This window comes from Antennarius striatus, chromosome 8 (assembly GCF_040054535.1).
Source record: "Antennarius striatus isolate MH-2024 chromosome 8, ASM4005453v1, whole genome shotgun sequence".
Taxonomy (NCBI): Eukaryota; Metazoa; Chordata; class Actinopteri; order Lophiiformes; family Antennariidae; genus Antennarius; species Antennarius striatus.
The window spans coordinates 3483862-3496712 of NC_090783.1; the positions used below are offsets into that span (position 1 = coordinate 3483862).

The 12851-nt window shown below is 43.8% G+C and overlaps 2 protein-coding genes across 2 annotated transcripts; both read right to left on the reverse strand.

Moving 5' to 3' along the window:
- Positions 1–65: 65 nt before the first annotated feature.
- On the reverse strand, positions 66–3228 carry tnip2 (TNFAIP3 interacting protein 2). The gene is made up of 6 exons (XM_068321310.1): positions 2506–3228; positions 1945–2250; positions 1760–1849; positions 1420–1683; positions 1213–1329; positions 66–1135 (listed from the first exon to the last, which is right to left on the reverse strand). The coding sequence occupies exons 1-6, from the start codon at positions 2854–2856 to the stop codon at positions 827–829; spliced, it is 1437 nt and encodes a 478-aa protein (XP_068177411.1). The 5' UTR covers positions 2857–3228; the 3' UTR covers positions 66–826.
- A 1523-nt stretch (positions 3229–4751) lies between these two features.
- On the reverse strand, positions 4752–7630 carry sfrp2 (secreted frizzled-related protein 2). Its single transcript, XM_068321670.1, has 3 exons — positions 6930–7630; positions 6628–6708; positions 4752–6408 (listed from the first exon to the last, which is right to left on the reverse strand). Exons 1-3 carry the CDS (start codon positions 7429–7431, stop codon positions 6104–6106), a joined length of 888 nt encoding a protein of 295 aa, XP_068177771.1. The 5' UTR covers positions 7432–7630; the 3' UTR covers positions 4752–6103.
- Between the last annotated feature and the right edge of the window lie 5221 nt (positions 7631–12851).

Below are 12851 nucleotides of genomic sequence, written 5' to 3' on the forward strand. Positions count from 1 at the left end.
GCGATGATGAAACGTGTTTACAGCCGAAATAGAGCGAGAGATTAAATTTAAAAAAAAAAAAGAAGGCAGGTAAATTAGACTTTTATTACAAAAATAACGTGCCAGCTCAAGCAACAGCACCAGATCTCAAAATATAGAAGCATATTTTCAATTGGGATACAAAAGAAAAATAACGTAGATCTGAAACACTTTTTTTTTTCAGTCGTCAGGTATTTAAACTTTTTTTTTAAATCCTAAAAAAAAAAAAGAAAAAACAAACATTTGATGGCTTTAACAGAAATAAAACATTAAAAAGGGATTAGCATTTCCCAATTACTTATACAGAGAATAAATATTATAGTCCCATATTTTAAATGTTATTCTGAATATATAACTTACAGAAGAGATAAAAGGTAAAGTTCTATTAAAAATAAACTAATAGCACCACATTATCAACTAAATCCAAAATAAGCTTATGCGTCATCGATATCATCGATTGGTTTTATGATTAATTTTGGGCTAAATATAAAGAAAGTGCAACAGGTGTGTGATTTCACTGAGGTATGTCATATTTCATGTATTGCATCGGCGTCCAGGACACGACTCCCGTGTTTCCAGGAGAAAATTCACATACAACAAAAAAACTGGTTTCCCTCCAGCAGCGGAACCTTTCTCTGGTGAGGTTCTGCTTCGCTGGAGTCCAAACATCTCAAGTGGCGTCGTTCCGTTTGCCGTCGAGCCCCGTCCCCGTTCTGGAAACTCCACCCGGGTGGTTTTTTTCTCTTGTGTAGTGCTGCTCGTCAGTGTTCACTTACTGTCAGACGGAGTCGGTACGTCTATGTTCCGTTCATAGTTTGGCACACTCCTCGCAGTGGTTCAGGTACTCGATGGCGTCCCTGTCGTTGAAGGTGGCGAGGCACCGGGGGCACTGCAGCTCTGACAGTCCTGGGGTTTCGTTCCAGACGGGGTTTGGTGACGCCGCCGCCGCCGCTGATGATGATGATGACGATGATGACGCGGCTGCAGGCTTCTGCTGCAGGTCCACTGTGGCCCTCAGTAGAGGCTCCGAGGAGTCCTTGTGCCGCCGTGTGGAGATCCTGTGTCCAATGTGCACGCGACACATGGGAACCACCTCCCTGTTGTCTCGGCTCGCCCCCTGCAGAAGTCACGTGCGCAGTCAGAAATGCACGAGAGGACGACCCCCACATCCTCGTGTCGGGACCGTCGCCTCACCTGTTTGTGCAGCTGCCGCTTCAACTGGTAAACCTGCTCCTTCAGGTCGTCGATCTGGCCCTGCGCTCGCTCCCTGTCGGCCCGCTCCGACTTGAAGTCCTCAGTATAGATGAGGACCTGTGGGGGTGGGGGTGGGGGGGGTCACCGTTAGCCCTGTGATCTCCATTGGAAATAGATGAAGTGGATTACGGGAGGGTTCACACCGACCTGCTGCTCCAGAGTCTGGATTCGCTCCTGGCCTCGCCTCCTCGAGTCGTCCGCCTCCCTGTCCAGCCGCTCGCACTCGCTCATCTTCTCCAGGAGCAAACCGTTCAGCCTGGAAATCTCATGATGGAGCAACCCGGGGTTTACGGAGCCCAGGCCCGGCATCAAACCCGGTCCGGAGGTCTCCTTCAGCCGCTGACACAGACCTCTGATGTAGTCCTCCCTGCTGGAGTCGTACTTCTGCCACTGAGAGTTCAGACCTTGTACCTGACAGGACCAGAGACCAAGTTAGACCCCCGTCCTCCTCCTCTTCTTCATGAACTGTTCTGATCTCAACACTTACATAATCCACTCGCTGCTTAAGCTGCTGGTTCTCCTCCTGAAGTCGACGTATTTGGCCGTTAGCATCACGTCCATCAGACGACCCCGACCCCTGCAGAAAAGGATTGTTGAGGGATTTACAACAAGGCCTAAAATAAAAAGGCACCCCCCCCCCCATGAAGCCATCACACACACACACACACACACCTCCTTTGCATTTTCCTGCTGAGCCACAATATCCATTTCTTCTCCTCCCCCCGTCTTCCCTTTCTCCAGCCTGGCCAGGAGCTCTTGGCACACCTTCACCGTCGCGCCGAGTTGGCCTCGAAGCTGGTCGGCCTCCTCCGCCAAGGAGGAGCAGAGAACGGCTCTGGTGGCCTCCGACCGCTCCTTCTCCTCCAGGGCAGACCTCAGCCTCTGGATCTCCTGGTCCTTCTCGTGATCCGGCTGACATCTGACCCTCTCCAGCTCCAGCTCCCTCTCTCTCAGCTGCACGTTTAACCTCTGGATCTCCTGGTGGGGGGTGGGGGTGGGGGGTGGGGGGGACAGGGTGTCATGCAACGTGTATTTATCAACTTAATATACATAAATGAAAGCGAAACAAATTATTCGAATGACTTCTATTCAAATTCGTTGGGATTTTTACATCTGCTTTCATTTCCAATCAATTCTATTCTGCATGGAATAAAAACCAACAGTTTGAAACGGAAGAAATCCTGACATTTGGCTCAATTTCAATGTCTTTTTTTTTTCCCCCCCCATCCTCACCTCTGCTTTTCGAGATGCCTTGAACTCCATATCGTTCCTCTTCTGTTTCAGTTTGCATATTTCTTTACACAAACTCTCCAGCAGAGACTTGGACGGTCCGAGGACCACCGGCTCGTTATCCCCCACCGTCATGTAGATGCGCTCGTATCTGCCCAGCCTGGCCTTCAAATCCGCTATGATATTGTCCTTCACGATAATCTGTTTATTCAGAAGCTCGATTTCCTGACAAGTTTCGTGATAGAGAGAATTCAGCGTGCTGTAACTCCGGCTTTTGCTCTTCAGGTCGTCGCTATTCGCCTTTGCGCTGGCGCTATCCATTTCAGGCTCCGTGGATTTGACGCAAGGATTCATGGTTTATTAATAATCCAGCATTTGGTGCTTCTTCCACCCAGTTGCGTCTCTTTAGAAATGCGCCGAGGAGCTCAATTGTGTCGGATTAGATTCGCGAATAATATCCCCGCACAAGTGCTGGGGATTTCCTGGGGAACTTCCCCGCGGAGTTTTTGGAGTCTGTCTATGCGTCAAACGGACCCGGACTGCACTCAAGACGCTCAGCGGCCACCGTCACTCGGGTTGTTTACAGCCCGTTGGAACACAGGGTAAACAAAAACAATGTCACAAACAACTAAAACGGGTTGAAAAGTCTTCAACCTGCGCCAGGAAGCGCACGCCGAGCAGCGCTCGGTGCGTTCACGTCCGTCGTAAAAGACGTGCGTCAAAAGTCAGAAGCGCGTCATCATTGCGCACAAAAGTGCTCGATAAAGCGTAGACAAACAAAAAGTATTCATAAAACAAGAGTGCTTTTGTTTCTTCACACGTTAATGTTGACTTTTATTGATCACTAAAATTATTCCCCCCTCGGATATTTTAAAACTCTACCACAAACTTTACGTCAGGCCAGTTGGACAATGGGTTTCATCCTGTACTCAAATAAAAACTGCCTCATCGATTTTTTTTTCTCCCCCCCCCCCCCCCAGATCGATAAGTACGTCATTAACTGTTAATGATGTAATTCCACCGTCTCGCTTGGATGTTCGTTCACCCTGGATTGCGCAGTCACTTGAACGCGTTGCAGCTGTTCCGGGTGATTCATCCAGAATGACCGTCGTGCGGTTTACAGTAATTAATCTGAGTTGTTTCTGCTTTTCTGAAACTTTGGAAAAAACTTGGCAACATCCTTTACAGTAAAATCAGTACACGGTGTACCTCATGAAACGTTTTACCCTGTATTTGCATTTATTTTTTTTCTGTCGATACGACGGATGACATGACTTCCCCTGTGGGAACATGTCAAAATTAGATTTGACATGCGCGCAGCAGGTTAAATAAATGTAATATAAACAGTATAATAAAAAAAAGTATCTGGGAAAGTTTGGTAGTCAGTATCAAATGAAATAAAAGTCATCATGAAGAATAATTGAGTGGTGAGATCAGCATCAGTGGAGGATTCCCCACAGCAAACTCCACTCCCTTCGCCCCTCAGGGTCAAACCCTGGAATACCGAGCATCACCAAACCGGGATTATAATCCCGACTAGACTGGTAGGCGTCCAGTTCAAACGTTTGGGTCTCAAACAGGGAAGGAGGGGGGGGGGGGGGGGCGCAGCTGGTTGGTGGGGAGTCCCAGGTATTTGTGGATCATGTCACAAGATCCGATGCGGTGAGTCATCGAGGTCAGTCACACAACAGTTGCCAAGGTGACAGAAATCAAAGCGTGACATGTGTAACGATCGTCTGAGATGAGGTGTGGTCAGGATGGCATTGCAAGAGGATTATGTCATATTCTGTGAAGGTAGGAAGTCTCAATGTGTTATGTTGTGAAGCTGTGATAAGAAAACGCAATTATATGATTTTTAATTTAAAAAAAAAAAACACCCCAAACTCAAAGCACCAGATAATAAACTCAGAATGCGATTTTCATTGATAATAACTTCCATTTTTTGTTTGGAGCTTTCAGCTCCTATGTCCTACAAATGTAATGCACATCCAGACACCAGCGTTTCTGAGGAATCTTAGCCTACTCCTCTTTGACAAGGGCCCCCAATTCTGAAATTATTCCTGGGTTTACCCGCTGCAGACATCTTTCTAATCCTAAAATTGTGACTTTAAATATATTTTCATATCTACAAAGTGGTGAAATGATTTCACTTCCTGGTTTACACTGCATGTAATAATCTGATCTGCCACTAGATGGCAGTGTTTAACATTACAGCGTATTCTCAAATAGGTTGCGATCGTTTAAACTCCTTGATATTACGTGCAAGACGCACGCATGCGCACAAACATATCAAACTAGCCTTTGAACAGCTTTTATTCGCTGAACGTCAGACAATAACAGTATTTTATATTTACAGTTCTTTCAAAATATCACTTTTAGATTGCACACAATACTCACACAACCACATGATTATTTGCTTAACATGTTACTGCTCACCAGAACATCACCAGCTCATATATATTCACCATTAATACTCAGAAACAACCACTTGTGTTACTCAAACAGGATGAAGACGCAGCCAAAATCTTTACACAAAAGATTAAATGAAAAAACAATAAAAATGAAAGTATAGGAGTAGAAAAATACTATAGTTAATACTGTTGTAGAAAACAATGCAGTGGCTCAAGTACAAAAAAAAAAAAGATTACCAATGTGGAACAAGAAGAGAATATAGCCAGCTATCTCTCATTTTTTGCTTGAGAAAACGGATGGGGAAACCACCGCTGCATGTGTGGACACTAGCAACACACAACAAAACCATATTTGCAAAATTGCATGGGAACCGTTGATGAAAAAAATGTTTAATTGGCTGCTAAAGTCTTATTTAATACCTCAAAATCACCTTTGGATACTTGAATATCAGGGCCTTTAAATTTCCTGCTGTCACTGGTTCTGTAATGGTTCTGAACAAACAGCTAATCAATTATTTGACTGTTTTACTGCCAAAAATACTCTAAGGAGTGCCAGACAGGAATGAAAACGTCTCAAACTCACCTCCATTTCGTTCTTCAGCATTTTGCCCCATCTGTTAATGCTTTTTCATTCTTGTTGGACCTATAGTTTTTAACGTGGGTTTCAAAGCGTGTAAGTATAGTGACGCCTTCACACCTGGAGCTCCAGCTGAGCGCAATTACACATCCGCGACAATTTAAAGATGACCACTAGGGGGCGCCCGGTGCCCGTTCAGCGCAAAACGAATGGGAGTCAATAGGTGAACTTCACGACGTCCCACTGTTCTTGCAGTTGAAGTGTCTGTGCTGTCTGAGTTTAGCCATTTAAATGCACTTCTAGGGACATTGACGCCATGTGGATGAATGTAACATGAGTGGATATGGAGCAACGCGCCTGTTTGGATTCAAATAAATGCTTTGGCCAGTCACCAAAATGGCATAAAAAGTTGGATCTTTAAAATATAACACATTTTGAAATTATAAACCAGTACAGAGAACCTGTTTTGTTCAAAGGAAAGTCAAATAAACGCCTTTGCTGGAATCTAGAGAAGAATCTAGTGATCAAAATTGTGAAGTTTTTTAAAGGGAGAATGTGGAAGAGCTCGACTATACATTTTCTCCAACAGCGACGTGTAGTTTTTGTTTCCTCTCTAGCACTGCAGCTTGCGGATGCTGCGGGTAATCCTCTTAAACTCTCGCTGTCCCTTCTGCCAGCGCCTCAGAGAGGTGATGACCAGATTGCCATCCATCTTCTGGCCCATGACCAGGTAGGGCGCGTTGATGTCGTTCATCTCCTCACAGATGCACTGCAGGCCGTCCTTCAGCCACAGCACCGTCTTCCTCAGGTCACGCTCCGTCACACCGTTCAGCTTGTAAATGGTCTTGCTCTTGGTCTCAGGTATGATCTTGGTGTCGCCGTTGATGTAGGAGATCTCCTTAACTTTGATCTTCAGAGCTTCATGTAAGGAGGGGGAAAAAGAAAAGAGACCATTGATGGTTTCACAGAACTACACCGAGATCCTGGTGAAAACACAGAATATCTGAACAACATTTAAAAAGGAAGTTTCTTCTTTTGTGGCCTGAAATCTTATGGAACCTCCCTTAATGACCTCCTGGAGCCACAGACTTTCCCCTTGGGAGCAATTCTTCTGATTAAATAAGCGGATAGACTTACCAAAGTCATTCTTACACAGGTTGTCAACAATTTCGTTGTCATTTTCTTCCGTTTCCTTGCAAGCATCACACACTCTGGGCACTGAAGCAGAAAATAGAAATGATGAACATTAAAATCTATGCTGTGCACAATAAGATGGGACGCACACAGATGGGACCACAGAGGAACTTGCAAACGATAGACAGATGAGTGGACGCACTGAATAGAAATACAAAAGCATTCAATCTGTTATTACGCATTATTAATTTGTATTTTACGCACAACTCTCTGGGAAGCTACGCTCGCAGTTGAAAGAAAATTACCCTCTTTAGTTACTGGCACAAAATTCTCCATGCTTGCAGGTGGAATGCACAGATCGTTGTCGAGAGGGAAACGTTCGCAGTCCAACATCTTTGGCCAAGGAAAGCCGAACGCGGACATCACTGGCGCGCAGCCGTGCTTGACGCTCTCGCACAGGGACCTGCACGGCTGTATGGGCTCGTCCAAATCATCCAGACAGACTGGGGCGAAGAGGGAGCACAGGAACTTTCTGGTGTCGGGGTGACACTGCTTCTGAACCAGAGGGATCCAGGAGGAAGCTTGCTGCAGAACCTCATTCATGGTTTCGTGTCCGAGCAAGTTCGGGAGACGCATCTCCGTGTATTCTATATCGTGGCACAGCAGGAGATTTGCAGGAATTGCCTTGCAGTTGTTCTTTTTGTAGAATAATTCATGCTGACCAAAACTGTACAGTCCGTGGAGCGCTTCAATGCAGGGTATCGCGATGACGCACAGCACTGTCGCTGTCCAAATAAAGGCTTTCATTTTTTTTAAGAGAGAGAGATGGAGACTTATAGGGATCGTTGAGCATCAACCAGCGTGGATGGAACCTCCGTCAGTGGTCAGGTCCAACTGTAACCAGCGGTTTTCTTCTAGGCATGATGGGTGGAGTCTGTGTATTGTGCGTAAAAACGCTCCTGCATTCGGCACTTCGGATGAGCCTCGTGGTTGCGCACGTCTCCTCAGTCAAAGACAAATACTCACTTGTTGCTGACATTCTTTTCTGCGTAATTATAGCAATAATATTTTATATTGCATCTGTTGTTTCGTCTGAATAAATAAAAATACTGTATGTCAGTGGGGTTTCCTAATTACACTCGAGTTTTATCCTTAACGTGCTCCTTCAGACCCGTAAATAGCTCGGAGATGCTGTCAGGAGGGGCATTTAGCGCAATTCAATGGAGCGTTAATTTTCCATCATTAGGAGTTTAGTGCTGGAATCCTCTGGGCAGGTCTGCTGGCTCATACCACACGGTAAAATATTATTTCCCATGGTATAAGAAGCAGACCTCCAGTCAGCACACCCAGGGGTGAAACCAAATATGTTTCTCCCTGCTCTGCAGCTCTGGTTCCTATCTCAGACCCCCTTCAAGAACCGTCTGGTCTGCAGGCAGTTTTCCTCCGCTCCCTCAGAAGATGAAATATCGAAGTGACTGAAATCCTAAATCTTGGATGTGATGTTTGTAGAATTTCAGGCTTAATGGAACAAGTCTCCGAAACACTTTCCCTTTTCTAGTTTGAAGATACTCAGGTTCCTTTCAGATTTTATTCCCTTATTTAGAGATAAATATTTGTATGTGTGTCAAAAATTAAATATCAAAGTCAGTTTAAGGAAAAAATGGGTGGTGGTCAGGAGAGAAATAGCTTTAATTTTCAAAGTTTCACCTCTAATATCTGTTATAGTTCCACTAATCATGGTCAAACCCACTCTAAACATCACCTATTCAGACATTCTTGTCAGTAAGAGTTAATTTCCTCTGAGTTAAACCTCACATCGACGTGTTATACCGCTACCAGTGCCAGTTTTTGACAGACAAGGACAAAGAGGTTTTGGCCAGAAGTTCCTTCGCATGTTTTATTTTCCATATGAAAGCAATACACAACCCATAAATAACTGCAGATAAGGTGTTTCCACCCTCCAGAACAAAGGAGGCTGAATTTTCCATATTAGACACTGAATATGGATCACTTTCAATAAAGGAGAGGAATCTGACGGGTTCCATGAAACTTTGTGGAGGGTGGGGTCCAGACAAGCTAAGACAAATGTGTGCACGAGTGTTTGGTCTCTGCAGAAGTGCACGCCCAACTGAATGCCATTCTGCGTTCATATAATGTGCTGGATAAACAATATTAAATAATCAGCATCATCGTCATCATCATCCGTGTGCTGCGGACGCGTCCCACAGGGACTGTTTCTGCAGAAGGAAGTCATTTCAACAACTGTCCACAAGAATGTCTGTAATTTGGGTGAACTGACCCTTTAAACCGTGATTTTTTTGTTGTTGTTGTTGTTTTTTTGGAGGGGGTGTGGGCAGCAATGGAAACAAGATGTTAACACAACATAGTAGAACTAATCATACTGATATTTAACTGGTCATCAACACATTTCCTTTAGCAGCTAACCAGTTAGCCCCCAGTCTCATCTGTCAGCTGTTTGCAGGAGGGCAGAGCCGTTTAGACCTCTCTGGCTGCAGAACATGAAGACATGAGAGAAAACAAAAAACAACAAAAAAAAGACCCAAACTGTGGAACAGATTCATCTGTGTGTGTAACACATTTTGCATTATTTCCATTCCGGGTTATTGGACCAACTCAGCAAACCTCTTCGGTCTGTGTCAAAGGTTTAACTTGCTTTTATAGGGAAACCCTCCCCCTCTGAACCCCTTTCCCCTTCAAAGTGTGTTAACTCCATTCGGGTCTCTGCAGACTGACTCATATGGCCGTTTTAAGGGCTGGAGCCCCCTATTAACCTGCAACTGGACACCCCCATCAGCCGAGCAGTGGGTCAAGCGGCTAAACTGTACCTGCGGTGTGACGGGTCACATGCTAACCTCTCTCGGACGACTGGGTTAGATCACCTATAAACACACATGCACACTTGGGCTGTGTGTATGTAAAGTCTTCTGAGATGTGCATTGAGGGATCAGCAAAAAAAAAAAAAAAAAAAAGATGAAACATGATGAAAAGAATCCAAAAGATGATAAATGGGCTGCAAATAAGATGGGATCAAAGCGTGAGGCGATAGTTCTCCAAACTTAGATGACATGCAGGCTTTGTTAACAGTATGGTTTTGGAGACAGTTACGGTCAGATGGATAGAGGTAAGCTGATCCCAGACCTGTGCTCAAAGTCACCCCAGTGGGTTCTCATTACAGCTCTGTGTGAAAATGAGACGCAGCTTGTCAAACGTAGCGCCGCCCAGGAACCCCACGTCGTTTTTCTTCACGGCCCTTTTGCTCATTTTGTGTTTTTGCATCATAAGGAATCAAAGACTAATCTACTGTCAAAAACAATCACATAATGTATTGTGCAGGTTCAAAAGAGAGCCGAGTTCCCAGTGGAAACACTAAAGGGTTTCCATTTATTGAATCTCCGAGAAGACTCATGAATCTCCAAAGGCTGTGGAGCATCAAAGCAATCAGGACGGCTGTAATGTAAACCAAAGACGGGCTGCCCCCCCAGCTCCGTAGAGGAACACTGGATTTGGGCAAAGTTACGTCTGACCACAACAGATTAAAGGACGGTTTCTCATTATTTTCTATATTCTTCCCCATCGTCTACAAAGAACCCACAACCAATAATAACGCAATCTTTAAAAGTCATATCGTCCGTGTGGACGGGTGCTTTGTTCCTCTGTTTCATGTGGACCGCTACTGTCGACCGAAAATTATGAAACGCGCGTCAATGTTCCTCAATTTCCAGGAGTGTCATTTATTCTCAGTCACCATCCTGCTCATGTAAATACTAGCCAGCGTGCTAAATGTGTCTACAGATTTACGTCTTCTCAATAGAAACAAATGGGCTCGGCTGAGAAAGGCTGGAGAGCACCAAGGAGACCGCTGTGATAAAATGCTGCCGCCGATTTTTCCAATGGGAATTGAAGAACAACTGGATCCATGTCATACTTTCCAAATATAGAGTTGTGTGATGTTAGCAAGCCCAGTAATATGAAATAATCCTTCACCGGTTTTCTTTATACCCCCCCCCCCAAAAAAAAAAAAAAAAACTCGACTATACAGCCCCGAACGTGAATCTGAAGCGCGCTAATGAGCTTGTTACTTCAATCACTACTTCCACACTGACACCAGGGAAGGAATTTATCTCCACCAAGGAGGAATTAATCTCATTAGAACTCCAGAGACGTATAGATTGTGCCTGCTTGGTGTAATTAATGTTCCTATTGTACAGGTCTAATTAACTCGGTATGGGGCTTCAGAGCAGCCGTGGGACAGGAAGACGACTCCACCAGACTTTGGAATAACTACAAATGTATATATTCAATCATACCGCCGCAAACAAATCTGAAGAAAGCACACTTTACTTCCATTTTATGGATGAAAATGTCAGTTCATCATTTACGAGACACTTGAAATTAAAAACGATTGGTTAAATGCTCAACTTGCGTTTTTGCAAAGTTGTATGAGGAAGAACTAGCATCCATTAGCTTAGCTCAGCCTCTGACAAATGAAGCGTCAAGTTATTTAATTTGTTGAAGCTTAATCAAAGTGTAATAATGACTAAAAACAGCAGTTTTTGGTCGGTTCAAACATGCACACATTACCACATGGAGCTCCGTCTAACAGACATGAGAGTGGTATTGACTTTCTAAGATGACTCTTGGCAAGAGAGGGAATAAACGCATTTCCCAAAATGTCAAACCAGTGCCAAAATACTGCCGTGTAATCAAGATGGGAACTTAGTATTTGACAGCTGGTCTAAAGAGCATCCAGATTTGTGTGATGGGATCCAAAAACTCGGTCACTGTACCATAAAACACAGCGCTGAGCCGGGCAGGTTTATGCCGCGGATCAGATCCTCCTGAAGGGCCCTGCTCTTTGACCCCTGACCGATACTGAAGCTGCGAGACTCACACTGTGAAGGGCTCTATGGGAATATTTTACAACTCTGACCAAAGTCCAAGCGGCCTCGGAGAGATGTTTTCCGACTGACCCGTACCTGATCTCCACCCCATATGGAGACCCTATACCCCTTCTCCTGCAGCCTCCACTATTCCTCTCAAAAGGAATGTTTTGTTTTCCGCTTGATAACTTGACGAATTTTGACTGAATCTTTTACCAATCAGACGAAGAATTACATAATTTACAACATGCGTTCATCTACAGAAAGATTTGTTTTTGTTGTTGTTGCTATTTTGGACGCAAAATTATAATTTAAAAAAATATAAATTCATCCCTTTCAATGTCATTATTGTCAAACTGAGAAATGTTTGCAGTTATTGTAATATATATTGTTTATGATGAATCAATATGGAGCTGAATTTGCAATAAACCTATTTCAGTGTTGTTTGTGTATTCATATCTAATTGAAATATTTAGGATGTTAATACAAATTATATACAGGTTTTTGCTTTTTATCTACATAATCTAAAATTATATCCTGATTTTTTTTTATCTCAATTTGCAACAATGCATATTTTAACAATGCACATTTTAGTACCATGAAGTTGAACTTTTGGGGTGATTATAACAACATAGGATTTAAAAATGTGTTCTAAATGTTAAGTTTTTGAATAATCAAAATCTTGCTGGATTTAAATGCTGATGACAAACAAAGAGTGATTTTTTTATTCTGCTATTTCTTCCTAAAAGTTATCCATGACGTGAACGAATTGCCACTCAAGCAGAAGTCATGGATCATTTGGCTTTTGGCCTGTTTTGTTGTGAAGTGTAACTTCACATACTTTAATTACAGGAACTCAGAGGCTAAAAAAAGAACAAAGAAAAAACCACCCCTCTTAATTTTAGCAATGGTGACAGCGGGTTAGTTAGTGACCCGCAGTGACCCCTGGAATACCAGACCTGGGCTCAAGTGTAAATAAGGTTTTGGCATTCACACATCATGAACAGTCGTGGCACCACAACAAGGACACACTTTAAGAACAGAAACACACTTTCCATCAAGTTCATCCCAAAGTCTTAACATCGCTTTTAATATTCGAAAAATACTTGATTTGAGTAGAAGTAAAACAAACAAAATCAAGTTGAATTAACTAGAAATATGTTGCCATGATATCGTTCCAGGTCGCTCCACTTTGGTTCTGGAGCCGATGCCAGTGCCGAAGCTGGGAAAGCCAAGAGCCGGACCCCCTGAAGAGTCCGGACCAGTGCACCTGAGAGAGATGTGGACTTGCTGAACTCAGTGGTCAGGATGTAATTCGCTCCTTGT